This window comes from Carcharodon carcharias, chromosome 15 (assembly GCF_017639515.1).
Source record: "Carcharodon carcharias isolate sCarCar2 chromosome 15, sCarCar2.pri, whole genome shotgun sequence".
Classification (NCBI taxonomy): Eukaryota; Metazoa; Chordata; class Chondrichthyes; order Lamniformes; family Lamnidae; genus Carcharodon; species Carcharodon carcharias.
In genome coordinates this window covers 111,902,063-111,925,165 of record NC_054481.1, presented here as the reverse complement: position 1 = coordinate 111,925,165, position 23,103 = coordinate 111,902,063, and the positions used below count along the sequence as shown (strand labels likewise).

Here is a 23,103-nt window from a genome sequence, read left to right as displayed (position 1 = left end):
ACGCAACCTCTGACCCCGACACGCACACCCTCTGACCCCGACTCACACACACTCTGACACCAATTCGCGCCACCTCTGACCCTGACTCAGGCACCTTCTGACCTCGACTCGCACACACTCTGACACCAATTCGCGCCACCTCTGACCCCGACTCCTGCACACTCTGACCCCGACTCCCGCACACTCTGACCCCGACTCCCGCATACTCTGACACCCACTCCCGCAACCTCTGACCCCGACTCGCGCAACCTCTGACCCTGACTCCCTCACACTCTGACACCGACTCACGCACCCTCTGACCCTGACTCATGTGACCTCTGACCCCGACTCCCTCAAACTCTGACCCCGACTCCCGCTGCCTCTAACACCGAATTGTGCAACCTCTGACCTCGACTCGCGCAACCTCTGACCCCAAATCCCGTACCCTCTGACACCGACTCGTGCAACCTCTGACCCCAACTCCCGCAACCTCTGACACCGACTCCCGCACAATCTGACCGCGACTCCCTCACACTCTGATCCCGACTCCCTCACTCTCTGACCCCGACTCCCTCACTCTCTGACCCCGACTCCCTCACACTCTGACCCCGACTACCACACACTCTGACGCCCACTCGCACAACCTCTGACCCCGACTCGGGCACCCGCTGACACCGATTCACGCAACCTCTGACCCTGACCTATGCGACCTCTGACCCCGACTCCCTCAAACTCTGACCCCGACTCCCGGGCACTCTAACACCGAATTGCGCAATCTCTGACCCCGACTCACGCAACCTCTGACCCCGACTCGCGAACAGAGTGACACCAACTCCAGCACAATCTGACCCCGACTCGCGCAACCTCTGACTTCGACTTGCGCAACCTCTGACCCCAAATCCCGCACCCTCTGACACTGACTCGTGCAACCTCTGACCCCGACTCCCACACACTCTGACACCGACTCCCTCACACTCTGACCCCGACTCCCTCACACTCTGACCCCGACTCACTCACACTCTGACCCCGACTCCCGCACACTCTGGCGCCCACTCGCACAACCCCTGACCCTACGCACGCGCCCTCTGACCCCGACTCGGGCACCCGCTGACACCGATTCACGCAACCTCTGACCCCGACACCCCCACCCTCTGACCCTGACTCGCGCAACCTCTGACCTCGACTCCCCCACCCTCTGACCCCGACTCGCGCAAACTCTGACCTCGACTCGCGCAACCTCTGACCCCAAATCCCGCACCCTCTGACACCGACTCGTGCAACCTCTGACCCCGACTCCCGCACCCTCTGACACCGACTCCCGCACACTCTGACCCCGACTCCCTCACACTTTGACACCGACTGCCGCACACTCTGACCCCGACTACCACACACTCTGACGCCCACTCGCACAACCTCTGACCCCTACTCACGCGCCCTCTGACCCCGACTCGGGCACCCGCTGACACCGATTCACGCAACCTCTGACCCCGACTCCCACACCCTCTGACCCCGACTCGCGCAACCTCTGACCCTGACTCCCGTACACTCTGACCCCGACTGTGCACAAACTGACCCTGACTCCGCACATATTGACCCCAACACCCTCACAATCTGACTCCGAGTCCCGCACACTCTGATCCCAACTCTCGCATTCTCTGACCCCGACTCGCACACCCGGTGACTCCGACATGTGCATTCGCTGACCCCGACTCGCGCCACCTTTGACCCCGAATCAGGCTCCCTCTGACCTCTACTCACACACCCACTGACACTGACTCGCGCAACCTCTGACCCCGACTGGTTCACCCTCTGAGCCCGACTCCCGCGCACTCTGATACTGACTTCCCGTGCACTCTGACCCCGATTCCCTCACACTCTGACCCCGACTCCCTCACACTCTGACCCCGACTACCGCACACTCTGATGCCCACTCGCACAACCTCTGACCCCTACCTAGCACCCTCTGACCCCGACTTAGGCACCCGCTGACACCGATTCACGCAACCTCTGATCCCGACTCCCCCACCCTCTGACCCTGACTCGCGCAACCTCTGACCCCGACTCCCCCACCCTCTGACCCTGGCTCGCGCAATCTCTGACCTCGACTCGCGCAACCTTTGACCCCAAATCCCGCACCCTCAGATACCAACTCGTGCAACCTCTGACCCCGACTCCCGCACCCTCTGACACCGACTTCCGCACACTCTGACCCCGACTCCCTCACACACTGACCCCGACTCCCTCACACTCTGACACGGACTCCCGCACACTCTGACCCCGACTACCACACACTCTGACGCCCACTCGCACAACCTCTGACCCCTTCTCACGCACCCTCTGACACCGACTCAGGCACCTGCTGACACCGATTCACGCAACCTCTGACGCCGACTCCCCCTCCCTCTGACCCCGACTCGCGCAACCTCTGACCCTGACTCCCGCACACTCTGACCCCGATTGTGCACAAACTGACCCCGACTCCGCACATATTGACCCCAACACCCTCACAATCTGACCCCGAGTCCCTCACACTCTGATCCCGACTCTCGCATTCTCTGACCCCGACTCGCACACCCGGTGACTCCGACACGTGCACTCGCTGACCTTGACTCGTGCAAACTCTGACCCCGAATCAGGCTCCCTCTGACCTCTACTCACACACCCACTGACACTGACTCGCGCAACATCTGACCCCGACTGGTTCACCCTCTGAGCCCGACACCCGTGCACTCTGATACTGACTCCCGTGCACTCTGACCCCGATTCCCTCACACTCTGACCCCGACTCCCTCACACTCTGACCCCGACTACCGCACACTCTGACGCCCACTCGCACAACCTCTGACCCCTACTTACGCACCCTCTGACCCCGACTTAGGCACCCGCTGACACCGATTCACGCAACCTCTGACCTCGACTCCCGCACACTCTGACACTGACTCCCACAACCTCTGACCCCGACTCAGGCACCTTCTGACCTCGACTCCCGCACACTCTGACCCCGACTCCAGCACGTTCTGAGCCCAACTCCCGCACACTCTGACCTCAACTCCCACATACTCTGAGACCGACTCCTGCAACCTCAGACCCCAACTCGCGCAACCTCTGACCCTGACTCCCGCACACTCTGACACCGACTCATGCACCCTCTGACCCCGACTCTTCCAACCTCTGATCCCCACTCCCTCAAACTCCCGCGCACTCTGACACCGAATTGCGCAATCTCTGACCCCGACTCACGCAACCTCTGACACCAACTCGCGCACAGAGTGACACCAACTCCAGCACACTCTGACCCCAACTCGCGCAACCTCTGACCCCGACTCGCGCAACCTCTGACCCCGACTAGCGCACACACTGACCCCGACTCGCGCAGCCTCTCACCCCGCCTCGCGCACCCTCTGATCCCGACTCGGGCACCTGCTGAATTCAACTCACGCAACCTGTGACCTAACTCGCGCAACCTCTGACCCCGACTCCCTCACGCTCTGACCCCGACACCCTCACACTCTGACACCAACTCCCGCACACTCTGACACCAACTCCCGCACACTCTGACACCAACTCCCGCACACTCTGACGCCCACTCGCACAACCTCTGACCCCTACTCACGCGCCCTCTGACCCCGACTCGGGCACCCGCTGACACCGATTCACGCAACCTCTGACCCCGACTCCCCCTCCCTCTGACCCCGACTCATGCAACCTCTGACCCCGACTCCCGCACACTCTGACCCCGACTGTGCACAAACTGACCCCAACTCTGCACATATTAACCCCGACACCTTCACAATCTGACCCCGAGTCCTGCACACTCTGATCCCAACTCTCGCATTCTCTGACCCCGACTCGCACACCCGGTGACTCCGACATGTGCACTCGCTGACCCCGACTCGCGCCACCTCTGACCCCAAATCAGGCTCCCTCTGACCTCTACTCACACACCCACTGACACTGACTTGCGCAACCTCTGACACCGACTGGTTCACCCTCTGACCCCGACTCCCGCACACTCTGACCCCGACTCTCGCACACTCTGACCCCGACTCCGCACATATTGAACCCGACACCGTCACAATCTGACCCCGACTCCCGCACACTCTGACCCCGACTCTCGCACACTCTGACCCCGACTCCCGCACACTCTGACCCCGACTCCCGCACAATCTGACCCCGACTCCTGCACACTCTGACCCCGACTCCCACACACTCTGACCCCGACATGCACACCCGCTGACCCCGACTCGCACACACTCTGACACCAATTCGCGCCAGCTCTGACCCCGACTCAGGCACCTTCTGACCTCGACTCGTACACAGTCTGACACCAATTCGCGCCACCTCTGACCCCGACTCCCGCACACTCTGACCCCGACTCCCGCACACTCTGACCCCGACTCCCGCACTCTCTGACCCCGACTCCCGCACACTCTGACCCCGACTCCCACACACTCAGACCCCGACTCCCGCACACTCTGACCTCAACTCCCGCAACCTCTGACCCTGACTCACGCACCCTCTGACCCTGACTCATGCAACCTCTGACCCCGACTCACGCACAGAGTGACACCAACTCCAGCACACACTGACCCCGACTCGCGCAGCCTCTCACCCCGCCTCGCGCACCCTCTGATCCCGACTCGGGCACCCCGCTGAATTCAACTCACGCAACCTGTGACCTAACTCGCGCAACATCTGACCCCGACTCCCGCATACTCTGACACCGACTCCCACAAGCTCTGACCCCGACCCGCGCAACCTCTGACCCTGACTCCCGCACACTCTGACACCCACTCATGGACCCTCTGACCCTGACTCATGCCACCACTGACCCCCACTCCATCAAACTCTGACCCCGACTCCCGCACACTCTGACACTGAATTGCGCAATCTCTGACCCCGACTCACGCAGCCTCTGACCCCGACTCGCGCACAGAGTGACACCAAATCCAGCACTCTCTGACCCCGACTCGCGCAACCTCTGACCCCGACTCGCGCAACCTCTGACCCCGACTCGCACACACTCTGACCCCGACTAGCGCAGCCTCTCACCCCGCCTTGCGTACCCTCTGATCCCGACTCGGGCACCCGCTGAATTCAACTCACGCAACCTGTGACCTAACTCGTGCAACCTCTGACCCCAACTCCCGCACACTCTGACTCCGACTCCCGCACACTCTGACCCCGACTCCCGCACACTCTGACCCCGACTCCCGCACACTCTGACCCCGACTCCCGCACACTCTGACCCCGACTCCCGCACACTCTGACCCCGACTCCCGCACACTCTGACCCCGACTCCCGCACACTCTAACCCCGACTCCCGCACACTCTGACCCCGACTCCCTCAAACTCTGACCCCGACTCCCGCAACCTCTGACCCCGACTCGAGAAACCTCCAACACCATCTCGCGCACCCTGTGACCTCGACTCGAGCACCCTCTGACACTGACTCGCACACCATCTGACCCCGGCTCCTGCACATTCTGACCCCGACTCCCTCACACTCTGACACCGACTCGCGCAACCTCTGACCCCGACTCCCGCACACTCTGACCCCGACTGCCACACACTCTGACCCCGACTCACGCAACCTCTGACCCCGACTCACGCAACCTCTGACCCCAACTCGCGCACCCGCTGACACCGAATCGCGCAACCTCTGACCTCGACTCGCGCAACCTCTGACCTCGACTCGCGCAACCTCTGACCCCAAATCCCGCACCCTCTGACACCGACTCCCACACACTCTGACCCCAACTACCACACACTCTGACGCCAACTCACACAACCTCTGACCCCTTCTCACTCGCCATCTGACCCCGACTCGGGCACCCGCTGACACCGATTCACACAACCTCTGACCCCGACTCCTGCACCCTCTGACCCTGACTCGCGCAACCTCTGACACCGACTCGCGCACACTCTGACCCCAAGTCTCGCACACTCTGACCCCGAGTCTCGCACACTCTGACCCCGAGTCTCGCACACTCTGACCCCGACTCTCGCACCCTCTGACTCCAACTTATTCACACTCTGATCCCGAATCCAGCACACTCTGACCTCGACACGCGCAACCTCTGACCCCAACCAGCACACCAACTCACCCCGGCTCACGGACACTCTGACCCCGACTCGCGTAACACTGACACCGGCTCGCGCACCTTCTGACCCCGACTCGCCCACCCGCTGACCCCGACTCACGCAACCTCTGACCCCGACTCGCGCAACCTCTGACCCCGACTCGCGAACCCTCTGACCCCGACTCGCGCAACCTCTGACACCGACTCGCGCAACCTCTGACCCCGACTCATTTACACTCTGATCCCGAATCCCGCACACTCTGACCTCGGATCGCGTAACTTCTGACCCCAACTCTCGCACACTCTGACCCCGACTCCCACACACTCTGACCCCGACTCATTCACACTCTGATGCCGAATCCCCCACACTCTGACCTTGGCTCGCGTACCCTCTGACCCCAACTCTCACACACTCTGACTCCGACTCCCGCACACTCTGACCCCAACTCCCGCACACTCCGACCCCGACTTGCGTTACATCTGACCCCGGCTTGCGCACCCTCTGACCCCGACTCAGGCACCCACTGACCCCGTTTCGTGCACCCGCTGACCCCGACTCACGAACCCTCTGACACCGACTGTCACGCACTCAGACCCTGACTCCCTCACACTCTGACGCCGTCTCGCACAACCTCTGACCCCAACATGCGCACACTCTGACCCCGACTAGCGCAGCCTCTCACCCCACCTCGCGTACCCTCTGATCCCGACTCGGGCACCCGCTGAATTCAACTCACGCAACCTGTGACCTAACTCGCGCAACCTCTGACCCCGACTCCCGCACACTCTGACTCCGACTCCCGCACACTCTGACCCCGACTCCCGCACACTCTGACCCTGACTCCCGCACACTCTGACACCGACTCCCGCACACTCTGACCCCGAATTGCGCAACCTCTGACCCCGACTCGCCCAACCTCTGACCCCGACTCGCGCAACATCTGACCCCGACTCGCGCACATTCTGACACCGACTAGCGCACACACTGACCCCAACTCACGCAACCTCTGACCCCGACTCCCGCAACCTCTGACCCCGACTCGAGCAACCTCCAACACAATCTCGCGCACCCTGTGACCTCAACTCACGCACCCTCTGACACTGACTCGCACACCATCTGACCCCGGCTCCTGCACATTCTGACCCCAACTCCCTCACACTCTGACACCGACTCGCGCAACCTCTCACCCCGACTCCCGCACACTCTGACCCCGACTGCCACACACTCTGACCCCGACTCACGCAACCTCTGACCCCGACTCGCGCAACCTCTGACCTCGACTCGCGCAACCTCTGACCCCAAATCCCGCACCCTCTGACGCCGACTCGTGCAACCTCTGACCCCGACTCCCGCACACTCTGACACCGACTCCCACACACTCTGACCCCGACTCACGCACACTCTGACCCCGACTCACGCACACTCTGACCCCGACACCCTCACACTCTGACCCCGACTCCCCCATACTCTGACCCCGACTCCCCCACACTCTGACCCCGACTCCCCCACACTCTGACACCGACTCCCCCACACTCTGACACCGACTCCCCCACACTCTGATCCCGACTCCCCCACACTCTGATCCCGACTCCCCCACACTCTGACCCCTACAAACCCATACTCTGACCCTAACTCCCGCACACTCTGACCCCGACTCCCCCGCACTCCGACCCCGACTCCTGCGCACTCCCACCCCGACTCCTCCGCACTCCGACCTCGACTCCCCCGCCCTCCGACCCTGACTCCCACGCACTCCAACCCCGACCCCCGCGCACTCCGACCCCGACCCCGACTCCCGCGCACTCCGACCATGACTCCCGCGCACTCCGACCCTGACTCACACACACTCCGACCCCGACTCACACACACTCTGACCCCGACTCCCGCACACTCTGACCCCGACTCCCGCACACTCTGACCCCGACTCCCGCACACTCTGACGCCGACTCCCGCACACTCTGACCCCGACTCCCGCACACTCTGACCCCGACTCACACACACTCTGACCCCGACTCACACACACTCTGACCCCGACTCACACACACTCTGACCCCGACTCACACACACTCTGACCCCGACTCCCGCACACTCCGTCCCCGACTCCCGCACACTCTGACTCCGACTCACACACACTCTGACCCCAACTCCCCCACACTCTGACCCTGACTCCCGCACACTCCGACCCCGACTCCCGCACACTCTTGGTGTCAGGGTCAGAGAGTGGTGTCCAAAGTACCTGCTTATTTCAGACAATCATTTCTTTTTAACATAGCAAATGGACGCTGATAGCTTAAATGGGAGCCAGCTGGCTATAGGGAGGTGAGGCCCTTCCCCGTGCTGACTCTGGCCAGTCCCATGGCTGATGGAAGAGAAGGTATTCAGTAAAGGCAAGTGCTGAATCATTTATCCTGGCACTGGAGTAGTAGCAATGACCCATGGAAATAATCTGGGCCCATAATGTCCCCAAACCCACTCTCCAAGACCCCAGCATGAACTCAACTTCTGTGATGCCTCCTTTCAACACCCCCTCCACCCCCCACCCCCACCGTGCTGGAATGTCCGACTTCTGCCACCATCCCCATCCCCCCAACAGCTTACACTCTGCAACCGCAACACCCTCACAACCGACCTTGTCAGCAGTAATAATACAATAATCCTGCATAACCTTCAAACAACTGGTGACTGGAGACGGTGAGTGAAAGAACATGGTAAAATGTTCGCTAAAGGGCTGTCATCTGGACAGAACCAACAGGAGAAAGGAGCCACCATTCTGCTCCTTTATACTGTTAGGTTTTGTAGTCCTTATGTTTTTTTTTGTAATCTTATTCGTTAATAAATTTGATTTAGGGTTGTTAGCCTTTTGCTGTTTTCTGCCAATCTCAAAGATCAGGAGCCTGAAACTCTGGTTGCCAAGGCAACAGAATATGGGTGAGGCTTAGTCGTGTAGAATTCCTGCCCATTATCCATCTGAATTCTGGTAGTGATGGGCGGAAACACAGCATGCCACCCACAAATGGAGGTGGCATTACTATGGGCATCACCGAATATTGATCGTGGGGTTGACTGATTGCTTTGGGGAAACTGGGCTCCAGTGAAAGCAGCAACATTTTGGAGACTAAAGTTCAGCTCCGTCTTGTCCTTGAGCTCACTTATCCAGCAGTGGAACACTGCAGGGAATGTGCAGCCTCATTGCTGGTGGGCACCACATCAGCACTTTAGATGACGCAGACACATAGGAACAGGAGAAGGCCATTCGGCCCCTTGAGCGTGCTCTGCCTTTCAATTAGACGAAGGCTGATCTGTATCTTTACTCCATCTACCCACCTTATTTCTGTAACCTTTGCTTCCCTTCCCCAACAAAAACCGACTGATCGCAGTTTTGAAGTCTTCAATTGTTCCCTCGGCCTCAACAGTTTTCTGATGGAGAGAGTTCCAGATGTCCACTCTCCTGTGGGTGAAGAACATCTGACATCACCCCTCAACAGCCCAGCTCCCCTTTTAAAGTTATGCCCTCACATTCTGGACTCTCCCACAAGAGAAAATAGTTTCTCTCTAACGACCCTATCAATCCCTCTGATCAACTTCAACACCTCAATTTATTCACAAGTGCCCCTTTGGGGCAGGGTCAGGGGTCATCACTAAGGTAGTCAGAAATTCTGCCCTCATTCAGATCCTCCCCCAACAGCCCAGAGCTCTACAGTGGCATTATGTACTGGGTCTGGTCATTGAGCCATTATGGCACAGAAGAAGGCCATTCAGCCTGCTGAATGCATGCCTGCTAGCCTGCACCCCAATCTGATCAAGGAACGTCACATTCATGCAGGACATTTTTATTTATTCATTCACGGGATGTGGGTGTCACTGGCTGGGCCCAGCATTTATTGCCCATCCCCAATTGCCCTTGAGAAGGTGGTGGTGAGCTGCCTTCTTGAACCGCTGCAGTCCATGTGGTGTAGGTACACCTACACTGCTGTTAGGGAGGGAGTCCCAGGGTTTTGACCCAGCGACAGTGAAGGAACGGCGATATATTTCCAAGTCAGGATGGTGAGTGACTTGGAGGGGAATTTCCAGCTGGTGATGTTCCCATCTATCTGCTGCCCTTGTCCTTCTAGATGGTATTGGTTGTGGGTTTGGAAGGTGCTGTCTAAGGAGCCTTGGTGAATTCCTGTACTGCATCTTGTAGATGATACACACCCTGCTGCTACTGTGCCTCAGTGGTGGAGGGAATGAATGTTTGTGGATGGGGTGCCAATCAAGCCAGCTGCTTAGTCCTGGGCATCCTGATTGGGATTGCCATTGACTGGGATCTTGCTGTGTAAGTGGTTCTTTGCACTGAGTCTGAATCATCAGCATGGCTTGGTTTTAAAGAGTCAGGGTAGGAGGCACAGGGGTTCAGCTGTCTCCCCTTGTCAGAAGCCCACACAAGTTAACAGCTTGGACTGGTGGTTACTGCTGCAGGGAGCTGTGTAAAGTGGAAATAAAATCTGAATGCTCGACAGGAACACTTGCAATTTATTAAATGACTAAATCATGGATGAGCTGTCCCTCTCATCAGAGAGGATGCATCTGTTCATCTGATCAGCAGATTCCATCACACACTCTCTCTTTATCTCAGTGACTGTCTCTTTCTCTCTCTCCCTCTCTGACTGCATGTGTGTCTCTCTCTCTCTCGGTCTTCGGTCTCATAACTTTTCTCTTATTCTATTACTCAGTCTCTCTGCCAGTCTTTCTCTTGCTCTTAGTTTCTCTTTGCCTATCTCTCTCTCACACACACAGAATCTCTCTCTCTCTCTTTCCCTCCGTCTCTCTTTTCATAGTCGCTCTCGCTAACAGACACCATCTCTTCCATCCCCTCTTTTGGCGCTTGTTCAAATAAGTAACACAAAAGCATTTGATTTAACATTACACACTTTAAGAAAAATTTTGCGCTTATCAAGTTTACAAGATGAATGTGTGACAGCCCACTCAAGGATGTTGCAGAAACAGTAGCCACACATCGAGTGAAAAAAATTTACTGGGATTACGGGTTTTTCAGGAGACTGGGATTTGTTCCAAAAGGGGGTGGAAGCTGGAGAAAGCAACTTTCAACCAGAGCAAGAACACAGCTAGAAATCTGTGAGAAGTATTTAACAGCTCCCTGAGGATGGAGAGCAGCTTAGCTCTCCATAGCCCTGCCATAAGATCATGATGATATCTCATACCATGTGTCTGCGTTGCAGCCATGCCAAGTCAGAGTGCAGACATTGTTCACATCGTACCAGGTGCTACTAAGATCCGCTTCTCAGACAAGATTTCTGCTCCACAGGGAATGTGAAAACAAAGAACTTTCCGGCAAATGTGTCATACCCACCAGCCCATCCACTAACAGGGAGTCAGGTCATGAGAAATTGGACACACTCCAGAACAAGGCTTAACACTCCTATTATCTGCTTCAGGGACTGACCGGGCTGAAGTGGGGGAAGGCTTCACTTAGTCCCTATCCCACTTTCTCAAAGATTCTCCTGAAGGTGCTGACCCTCACTGGGGTTCAGCTCTCCCTCCTCTCCTCTCATATTCCTGTAACTAGGAAGAGGTCTCTAATCCCTCTCTCACTCCTGGAGTGGATGCAAGGTAAAGATTGTTCAATCCATCTCTCCCCATCACTGCCCGGTTCTCTCTATACACTGCAAACACTCTAATCTCTCTGAGTTCCTCCAACAATTTCTCTCTTGTCCCTTTGAAGATCTAAACAGTCCTGCACCCTCTTTCTCTTCCCCACATCCTCACTGCAAGCAACACACACACACACACACACACACACACACACACACACTGTCATTTCCAACTCAAACTCATTCAATCGCAGGGACTCCAACACTGTGATGTCATTCCCTCTCTTATCCTTCATTTAGCTTCAGTCATTGACTATTTCAAATCCAAGCAGGCTGTGAGCTAACCATCATTCCCTGCCTTGGGTCACTTCCCTTTCAATCTTTTCAACGTCAACGTTGGAATATAAATCCAAACGAGAGAGCAAATTCTTTAGGTAATTGTCCTGCCCCGTGGCTCTCAGCTTCCCACCGAATGGATTCCAATCCCTCGGTTGGGTTTTCGGGAAACAACCGTTTGATCACCTGCATTATCCACTGAGTTTGCAAGGGTCATGTTACCTTGTTACAGAATCCAGGCTGTACCAATGGGCTGGAGGGGAAGGGATGTGCATAGTGAGCGTTAACTCTACTGCCTGTGTCAATGAGGCTGGAAGCCCCAGCTTTACAGATTTATTTGATTTAGGATGCGTTTTAATCACAGCCAGGGTTGGGGGGAGGGGGTTGGGGGGGGAAGGGGTAATGATGAACAGCTGTACCAACAGATGTTCGAGGTAGTGATGGTGTGAAGGCTGACCTGTGGAGAGAGTCCATTGCTGACCTGGTTCATGGGATTGTTGGGTCCTGTTGCATTCATGAAGCTGTCGGGGTAGCTGGAGAAAGTGTGTCGATTGGATGTTAGGCCATAGGAGCCACTCTCTGCTGCAGCTGCCAGACCGCTCTGGTGCATAGATGAGGGCGGGAGAGGCTGTGGTCTGTGGACAGTGCTCCCTCCATCTGAAACCAATCACACATCACAATCATTTAGTCACACACTCAAGCCTGGTGCATCACACCCACAATGCATCTCTCCTCCCCTCCCACACTCCTGCCCTCTCTCCTACTCTCCTCCCCTCTCTCCTACTCTCTCCCCTCTCTCCTACTCTCCTCCCCTCTCTTTCTTCCACTCCCCTCCTTTTCTCTCCTCTCTACCTTCCTCCTCTCCCTCACTCCTTCCTTCTAGACTCTCTTCATCTCCTCACATACCCTTCCCCTCCTCTACCCTCCCCTTCCATCGCTTCAACTCTCCCCCTCCCCTCTTCCCATCTTATGGATTCAGTTCCACCAGCTGCGTCTGCTATCAGTGGCTGATGGGTGTTTGTGACACAGGGACATCGTGACTGAGCCCAATTCTGTGCTCACCCAGCATTCAGCAAGGACAGCAGAGATCACTGTCAGCGATCAGGAACATGAACTCTGGCTAATTCTGGCCCTGGGGCTCTAAGACCAACTGCCCTCCAGCTGACCTGGTCGAGATCAAGTCACTCTGCACAGGCCCAAAGGCCAGAGTCTGGACCGGATAGGTCACCGTCTTTCCCCTAGCCCAGTGGAAGAGGTCCTTAACACCTTAATGTTCAGATTTGAAGGATTTGTCTGAGGTTTCCAGTAGTTCTCACCTTCTTGAACAGTAACCTGGAGTCAATTGCTCATTCAGTGTAGGACATGTCCCATTTCCATTGGAACTAGCAGGGTGAAAATCAGATGGGTCTGAGAATAGGCAGGGGATTCCTCATCGCCGCACCGAGTGCTCATGCTGATATTAACGCTGATATTAACTCCTCGCTCTTTGCCAATTGAATCTCAAATATGTCAAACACACGGGGAAACAGGTTTTCATCAGGAGTGTGAAGCAGCGACAGGTTCCTGATTGTCCTGTCTGGTGAAGTGGTTTAACCGGGCAGCCAGTCTCAGTGTGAGCCATACCTGCCTGGCAAGCAGTCATGTTGGACTGGATGTCTCTCTTACCTTGGGAGAGGGTAGTTGTTGGGTACGATGACTCAGGCAGCTGGTATGGGGGTAACGTTGGCATTCCAGTAGGTGGGAAGCCGCCTGGTAACAGGTGGTTGAAAGCTGCCAGCTGATTGGCTCCAGCCTGCTTACGCCATCGGGCACGGCGATTACTGAACCAAACCTGAAAGGTGGAGAATGAATATTACAGAAATGTATTGATTGGATAAGAGAGCAGAGACCAGGGGGGCAGTGGCAGAGAGAGACATGGTCAGCACATTCTTAGTTCCCCTCGTTCTGTGTCGCCAACCTGAAATATCTATTCTGGGTGTATCTATTCTCTCAGCCTTGGTCCTCACTATTCCCTTGGCTTGGTCACAGACAAGGTCACTCCTTTGTTTCCCACCTCCTCTCTCCAGTTCCCTGTTTCTCCAACCCCCTTCCACTCTACAACTCCTTCCCTAAACCTCTTTATTACCCCCCTCTTCTTTTAAGATTTCATTCGTGTGTGTGTGTGTGTGCTGCCCAGAGGCAGCTCTTTGGCTCATTGTCTGATGATGCTTCATCCTGAGCAATCTGCTTGATCATTACATTCCACACTCAGGAACAGGGCACATACCAAATCTACCTCCGCTGGAATGGGAATCGAACCTGTGCTGTTGGCATTATTCTATGCCACACACGAGCTATCTAACCACCTGAGCTAACTGATCTCTTTCCTTTAAGACCCTCCTTAAAACCAACCTCTTTGATCAAGCTATTGTCACTCCAGCTAATATCTTTCTCTTTGCCTTGGTGCCCATTCTATATTTGATTTACATTACTGTGAAGTACTTTGGGATGATCGCTCTACATTAAAGGGGCTATATAAGGGACAGTTGTTGTTATTGTCCACGTACACTTGTCCACACCTATCCATGCACACACACCCTTTACCATCCCCTCTATCCTGAAGGTGCCAGTCTCACTAGGATTCAGTTCAATGAGCACCAGTCATCCTCCTCCAAATGTTGCATCCCTGTGTACACCCTCCATTTGTGAACCTCAGCGCTGATCTTTGGTGGGCTGTCCCACCATGGGAGGAATCACAGCCAAGTTGGATCCCACCCTCAGCTGCCCTCTTGCTTTCCATCTGGAGTCACTGGGATAGTGATCAGGAGCAGGAATCCTGGTGGACTGCTCCCCTCCTGAAGGCCTAGGAACACTGTGGCCCACTGTAGCACCTCCAAGTGATGCTGCAGCAAGTTATAGAGACAGGTTCCTGAGAGCTTTTGGATGGCAGGGAGATAGAAAATGCACAAAAATAGATAGACAGCTACAATACATGTCAAACCCCTGACCAAGACACGTACCGCTAAGTGTTTGCCTCCATATACACCCACACAGGTGAGTTTGTTGTATCCTAACATGAAGCAAAGTGATTCAGAGGTTGTGAGTTCAAATCCCAAGAGGGGAACCGAGTTCAGTAAATCTGGCAACAGATAAAATACCCATGAAAATTCTTGGATTGCCATAAAAAAACCCAACTGAGTTGCCCTGCCCTCTGGGGCAGGGAGCCTGCTGCAGTCTGTGTCACTCCAGTCCCAAACCAACATGGTTGATTGTTAATGTCCTCAGGATAATTAATGCAACCTCACTCATGTGACACCTACCCTCCGAACAAATATAGAGGGCACTGATTTCCGAGGGTCAAAGGTGAAGCAATGCCAAGTGCATCACAAATGTATTCATGTGCAGACTAACCAAGTGTGTGAAAATATTTACAGTCAGACCTCAGTGTGGGTTAGCTGTGTACCCAGGCATGAATCACTAGGCTTGGCTGCTATGGGAACTGAGTGGGAAATGGGCAAGACTGCCTCCAAATGAAAATTGACAGTAACAGTTGTGAGTGGGAGTGGGAGTGTTTGCGTTAAGCCTCCGGCTACACAGGGATCTTTTGTTTGACAGGAACAGGCCGAATTGCGACTCATCGGAAGCCTGGTTGGGATTACACTCTGAATCGGAGCCTAGCTTCACAGCAAAGGCTGATGCCTTTTCAAATTAATTGATGACATCTTTCAGAGTGCAGAGCTCAGACTTTGCTTTCCAAAATATTCAGTTCAAAGTGAGCACTGCTGGTCCAAATGCTAACCAGGACACCTGGAGTCGAATCTGTCTCCAATAACGGCCTGTCCCGGGTAGGCTAACAGCAGCATCACTGACCTCAAAGGGGCGAAAACAAACCAGACCACAGCAGGAAGCATTGGGACGATGTCCAGAGAACACAAGTAGGCACAACAAGGAAAATGGCCAATCAACTGTCAATTGCACTCTGCCCAAACGGACTCTACCCACCCGAATCTCCCACCCACATCCATCCCACACACTCTCAATTAATCTCCGTTCAAATCCGTGTGCAATTTACCCTTGATTAAACCCTATCTCAGCTGTGTAACCTGCTGAGGGAATGTGAAGTAATATCCTAAAGATAAATGAAGCAAACTTCACAATCTGCCTCTAAACTTACATGCCTCATCCCTAACCTGTTGCCTTGCTGAATGAAGATGTATAAAGAACATGGACTGGCACTGTTATTTGGCTTAAAGTACCCGATTTCAGTCACACTTTTCAGTGTTGCTATAATGCATTAATAGTCTTGAGACAGACTGAGTCAGATACACTCTATTACTATCACGTGCTTTAGGAAGCCCTGTCAGAGTTGATACACCATTCTACTGGGGAGACAGTGGCCTGGTGGTGATGTTACTGGGCTAGTAATCCAGAGGCCTAGGCTAATGATCTAGGGACATAGGCTCAAATCCCATCATGGCAGCTGGTGAAGTTTAAATTCAATTAATAATCTGGAATTGAAAAGCTCGTCTCAGTAATGGTGACCACGAAATTGTTGTCATCTGGTTCACTAATGCCCTTTAGGGAGGGAAATCTGTCATCCTTCCCAGGTCTGGCCTACATGTAACTCCAGACCCATAGCAACGTGGTTGACTCCTAACTGTCCTCTGAGACAGTGTGGCAAGCCAAACAGCTCGAGGGCTATTAGGGACGGGCAGTAAACGCTGGCCTTGCCGGCGATGCCAACATCCCATAAAAAAAAAAAGCATTTTAAAAATACTGCACCTCAAGCAGGCCTTTAGCCTAACTCTAGTCTGTTGCCATGGCATGTCAGCGGGTCCCTCAGAAGCTTTTAAGTTAGAAATGTACCATAGCTATGATATATAGCCTTAGACCAATAGCCCCGAGTCAGTCCTTTCTCTTTAATGGCAAATCATGGAGTCAAAACTGGAACAGGCACCGTTGCTAGGATACAACTCGGGCTTCAAGTAGTAGTTCCTCACTGTTACACTGGGCTTTCAGTAAGCCTCTGAAGCATGGTCAGGGTTCAGTCATTTACTCGTAATTCTGTAACCATGAGGTCAATTTTTTTTTATGGGGGAAGCCCAGTTATAAAGTTCAGACTTAAACTTCAGAATCTGCATCTTTGGTTTGTACTGCAGGTAGGTCAAGATTGGTGGTGGCGGTTGGGGGGGGTTGGGGGGAGGGGTGCGGGTGCAGTGCTGGTGGAGCAGTGATGGAGAGCGACATGGGGAGAAGACAAGAGTTGGTGTACGGAACCCAACTGTGAGAAAACAAACAGCGGCCTGTAGTGGGATATTTACTGCAGGTCAACATCAGACACTCCCATCTGCCCCCACCAGATAGATTTCACTGCAACTCTCAGCAAGACAGCTGAACTGTGTCCCTTCCTGTCCACAAAACCCCTCCTCCCTTTTATGTTCTCTTTAACTCCATCCCTCAGAAGGGAAAGTGCTTAGCAGGGACCCGGCTCGGAAAGAAATCCCTGGTCAAGGCAGACAGTGTGTCACCCCGAGGTAACACTAGAGACACTCGGGCCTACATTACCCGGCTTTTCACTGTCTCCAGCCACAGTAATGCCAGATTATTAAATTTCACAATCAGGAGGAGAAGAGGTCAGAAACAGAGCCGTAAAAAATCTAAACATTAAAGCGTCTGGGCTGCTGTAAAGGCCCTTAGGTTGTTATTGATGGGGGAGCCAGAGAGTGACAATACTTGCCCAATAGTTAATGAAACATGTTGCGCTGTGGTTGAAGAGAATCTTTGGGTATTGGGGGAGTTAAAGATGGAGCGGATTCAGAGAATGGGGATTGTGAAGCAACTGTACTTTTCCCAATCTGGATCACGTTTCAAAGCTCCTGCTGGAGTCAGCCCCTCTCTTTTACAGTTATGTTTCCCCTCTTCCATCCTTTTCCAAAGGCCCTGACTGTTGCCGGGGTAACGGTTCCATAGGCGTTGGTAAAATGCCTGTAGCTCTTTCCAGGGATGATTTCCTGGTATATCAGCCTCAGCAGCCACAGACCGATGGGCTGTTTGACTCTGGATATCATCACAGTCACATCTTATCCACTTCTCACCTTAATGGGCAAGTCGGTGGTGAGGGGCTGGCTAATTTTCAGCTCATGAAGGAATTGTCAATCTCAGTCGCTGTTCAAGGTCTGGCCACAGTTTTAATGCTCCTCATTATAAAAAAAGGGACATCAAAGGCGGAGGGCTCAGATGATGCAGATTCTTCAGGATGACCCTTCATCTCTCACCAGCCCGCAGCGGGTAGACACTGCAGACTCTTCTCTGATTTAGGAAGGGGGGGCGGGGGGGGGGGGGGTAGGGAGGGACTGGGGGAGGGGTTTGGGCAGAGGGGATTGTGGGACTGGTGGGGAAGACACAATCACCAAATCTTCCAGGATTGTCCAAGAGGTTGGACATGTCAAGGGGCCAATGGCAGAGGTGGGAGCAGAAGGTGATTGAAGGCAGGAGACTATGTGAAGAAACCTCCTGGAATAGATCCAAACAGGTCTGGTGACGCTGAGAGTTGGTGTGGGGGTGGGTGGGGGGGTGGGGATGGTGACTGGAGAAATAATTGATAGGCCAAAGGAAAGAACGAGAGAGGAAGAAAAGAGATAAGAAATGACAGAGTGAGAGATAATGGCAGGATAAGTTTTTTTCCCTGGATGAGTGTTGGCCAGGTAGGATTGTGTCAGTACAGAGGGTCTGGGATTAATTACATGGAAGCTGGAGATAAGGATCAGCTCCCGCAATTTGTCAGACAAGCTAGTAAGTGATCCCTTACACAGGGGAGAGGCCCAGCATCGTGCCCTCAATTGGAGCCTGCCTGTTTTATGAAGATAAATTGTCTTCCAGGTGCTGAAGTGTAACAGAGCGTAGCTACAAACACAAGAGCTCGCACAGTGAGGGAGCAGGAGCTCCAGTTTGGCAAACACTTTCCCAATCCCAGCTCCTCCAACGCCACTCCTTCTGCCGCTTTTTCCTCACAGAACATTCTGGAGGTTGGTATTGTCGATCATTGTCATTCCCTCAAATGTTACATCCTAGTGGCAATTAACCCTTTAGTGACCCAACGAAGCCTGGCACATAAAAGGAGATGGTGGTAAAAGCAGAAAGAGGTGGAAAGGCTAGAGGGGTCTGCGAGTGCCTGGAAGAGACAACTAAGAGAGTACTCCAGGGATAAACTGTCACTGGGCCCACCTGAGAGACAACAGGCTGAGCAGGGAGGAACAGGCCTGGAGACTGGGACACTCCTGAATAGGGAGAGGAAGGAGGGATGGTGGAGAGAGATGGGAGAGGAAGAAAGTGTTGAAGAGAAGACTGGGGAGTGGGGAGTGAGGGAGTGGGGAGAGAGGGAGTGGGGAGAGGGGGTGTGGGGAGAGAGGAAGTGGGGAGAGGAGTGGGGAGAGAGGGGGGTGGGGGAGAGAGGGGGGTGGGGGAGAGAGGGGGGTGGGGAGAGAGGGAGTGGGGAGAGAAGGGAGTGGGGAGAAAGGGAGTGGGGAGAGAGGGAGTGGGGAGAGGGAGTGGGGAGAGGGAGTGGGGAGAGAGGGAGTGGGGAGAGGGAGTGGGGAGAGGGAGTGGGGAGAGAGGGAGTGGGGAGAGGGAGTGGGGAGAGGGAGTGGGGAGAGAGGGAGTGTGGAGAGAGGGAGTGGGGAGAGAGGGAGTGGGGAGAGAGGGAGTGGGGAGAGAGGGAGTGGGGAGAGAGGGAGTGGGGAGAGAGGAAGTGGGGAGAGGAGTGGGGAGAGAGGGAGTGGGGAGAGAGGAAGTGGGGAGAGGAGTGGGGAGAGAGGCGGGTGGGGGAGAGAGGCGGGTGGGGGAGAGAGGCGGGTGGGGGAGAGGGGGGGTGGGGAGAGAGGGAGTGGGGAGAGAGGGAGTGGGGAGAGAGGGAGTGGGGAGAGAGGGGGGTGGGGAGAGAGGGAGTGGGGAGAGAGGGAGTGGGGAGAGAGGGGGGTGGGGGAGAGGGGGGGTGGGGAGAGAGGGAGTGGGGAGAGAGGGAGTGGGGAGAGAGGCGGGTGGGGGAGAGAGGCGGGTGGGGGAGAGGGGGGGTGGGGAGAGGGGGGGTGGGGAGAGAGGGAGTGGGGAGAGAAGGGAGTGGGGGGTGAGGGGAGTGGGGAGAGAGGGAGTGGGGAGTGAGGGGGTGGGGAGAGAGGGGGTGGGGAGAGAGGGGTTTGGGGGAGAGAGAGTGTGTGGGGAGAGGGAGTGGGGAGAGAGGGGGTGGGGAGAGAGGGGGGTGGGGGAGAGAGAGTGTGTGGGGAGAGGGAGTGGGGAGAGAGGGAGTGGGGAGAGAGGGAGTGGGGAGAGAGGGGGGTGGGGAGAGAGGGAGTGGGGAGAGAGGGAGTGGGGAGAGAGGGAGTGGGGAGAGAGGGGGGTGGGGAGAGAGGGAGTGGGGAGAGAGGGAGTGGGGAGAGAGGGAGTGGGGAGAGAGGGGGGTGGGGGAGAGAGGGGGGTGGGGGAGAGAGAGTGTGTGGGGAGAGGGAGTGGGGAGAGAGGGAGTGGGGAGAGAGGGGGGTGGGGGAGAGAGGGAGTGGGGAGAGAGGGGGGTGGGGGAGAGAGGGAGTGGGGAGAGAGGGGGGTGGGGGAGAGAGGGAGTGGGGAGAGAGGGGGGTGGGGGAGAGAGGGAGTGGGGAGAGAGGGACGGGGAGAGAGGAAGTGGGGAGAGAGGGGGGTGGGGGAGAGAGGGAGTGGGGAGAGAGGGACGGGGAGAGAGGAAGTGGGGAGAGAGGGAGTGGGGGGGTGAGGGGGTGGGAGGGAGAGTGGAATGGGGAGAGAGGGAGTGGGGAGAGAGGGAGTGGGGAGAGAGGGGGGTGGGGGAGAGAGGGAGTGGGGAGAGAGGGACGGGGAGAGAGGAAGTGGGGAGAGAGGGAGTGGGGAGAGAGGGACGGGGAGAGAGGAAGTGGGGAGAGAGGGAGTGGGGAGAGAGGGAGTGGGGGGTGAGGGGGTGGGAGGGAGAGTGGAATGGGGAGAGAGTGTGTGGGGAGAGAGGGAGTGGAGAGAGAGGGAGTGGGGAGAGAGGGGGTGGGGAGAGAGGGGGTGGGGAGAGAGGGAGTGGGGAGAGAGGGGGGTGGGGGAGAGAGAGTGTGTGGGGAGAGGGAGTGGGGAGAGAGGGAGTGGGGAGAGAGGGAGTGGGGAGAGAGGGAGTGGGGAGAGAGGGGGGTGGGGGAGAGAGGGGGGTGGGGGAGAGAGAGTGTGTGGGGAGAGGGAGTGGGGAGAGAGGGAGTGGGGAGAGAGGGAGTGGGGAGAGAGGGAGTGGGGAGAGAGGGGGGTGGGGGAGAGAGAGTGTGTGGGGAGAGAGAGGGGTGGGGGAGAGAGAGTGTGTGGGGAGAGGGAGTGGGGAGAGAGAGTGTGTGGGGAGAGGGAGTGGGGAGAGAGGGAGTGGGGAGAGAGGGAGTGGGGAGAGAGGGAGTGGGGAGAGAGGGCGGTGGGGAGAGAGAATGGGGGAGAGGGAGTGGGGAGAAAGGGAGTGGGGGGTGAGGGGAGTGGGAGGGAGAGTGGAATGGGGAGAGAGTGTGTGGGGAGAGGGAGTGGGGAGAGAAGGGAGTGGGGAGAGAGGGAGTGGGGGGGGAGAGTGTACGGGAGAAGAGTGGGAGGAGAGAGAATAGGGAGAAAGGGAATGGGCCGAAGAAGTGGGGAATGTGGCGAGGGCAATAATGGAGAAAAAGCAGGGGTGAGGGGAAGAGTGGGTGGAAAGGTGGGAGAGATCGGACCTGGAGAGAGGTGAGGTTACTCCTGCATCCTCTGAATTCCCAAGGGAAAAGAGTTTAAACATTGAGATGATTGCTTCAAGCCAGCGCTTTAAGAGGATATGATGGGCAACGCACTGCCAGCTCCTGTGGAATTGCCTGGCACTTGTCACATTGGCCCCTTGGGTTTGTGTGTTATGCACTAATTTCTGTGGTTTACAGAGAGACAGTGGGGTCAGGGCAGTGACAGGCGAGTTGGCCACTCATTTCACATGAGAGATACGGAGCAGGCTCCTGGTTTACTCTTAACCACTTTACACAGCACCAAGTGGAAATGACCCATATTGAATGTTGTGTGAGGGAGAGCCATCAATGTCAGTTGACAGATGCCGTTCAGACTTAGAATGCATTCTGTTCTTCATTTGTTCTTGAGCCAAGCTCTAACTAACCTGCACTTGCCCCAAGTCTTGTGTTTCTTTCCCATTCTGCAGCGTGCACTGGGGTCATGGAGAGTTAGTAATATCACTGTTCCCTGTACACAGGAGGGAGAGTGAAATACTTCCCACAGTGTCCTGGCTGTGTGTCTGTCCCATGACCGAAGGATACATTTGTCTCACATGGTTCCTGCAGTTTAAATAAATTCATTCACCCCCAAATGAAATTACTGTGTAACATGACTGTTCATCTGTACAAAGGCTTGGCGGTGACAAATCCAGCTCTGACGATGAATTTGCAACATGTTAATAGCCAAAAGTCAGCAGTGAAAGGAGGCTGAAAGGTGGAGGCTGGGATTTGAGGGTCACACACTTGCTCACAAGTAAGAAAAAGAGAGAGAAAGCAGGAAAGATAAAGACACCTTCTGCACCCTCAGGGCATCTCAAAGTGCTTTACAGCCAATTTACTTTAGAACTGTGGCCACTATTGTAATGTAAGAAACACAGCAGCCAATTTACACACAGCAAGCTCCCACAAACAGCAACATGATAATGGGTAGATCATCTATTTCAGCAATGCTAGTTCAGCACACCACAATAGTGCCACAGGATTGTTTACATCCACCTAAGCGTAAATAAAGCCTAGGCTTAACATCACATCCAATAGACAGCACTTCTGACAGTGCAGCACTCCCTCAGTGCTGCCCATGAACATCAGCCTGGATTGCATGCTCAAGTCTCTGGACTGGGACTTGAACTCACAACCTCCTGGTTCCAAAGCAGGTTCCTGCTCACCGAGCCACAGCTGACACACTGAATAGAATGAAAGTAGAATTTTAACTCCCTGCTTGATGAGAGAGAGGTGGAAGAGGTAAAATGGAAAAATGCATTTCCTCTCCATTCCCCGTTTTTAACGGTGCTGGGTTTTGACAATGAATGAGGTCCCCAGTGGTCTCATTATTAAATACAAATCAAGGCTCAGTGAGGTACATGGAA

The 23,103-nt window shown here is 55.3% G+C and overlaps 1 protein-coding gene across 1 annotated transcript in view; it reads right to left on the bottom strand.

Annotated features, from left to right (window-relative positions):
- LOC121288457 (paired box protein Pax-7-like) overlaps positions 1-23,103 on the bottom strand; it is a 678,103-nt gene that overhangs the window by 647,300 nt on the left and 7,700 nt on the right. Inside the window, exons 3-4 of the mRNA XM_041206989.1 lie at positions 13,656-13,821; positions 12,448-12,647 (exon numbers count right to left, since the gene is read on the bottom strand). Coding sequence (XP_041062923.1) covers positions 12,448-12,647; positions 13,656-13,821 — 366 coding nt within the window. The remainder of the gene's footprint in view (positions 1-12,447; positions 12,648-13,655; positions 13,822-23,103) is intronic.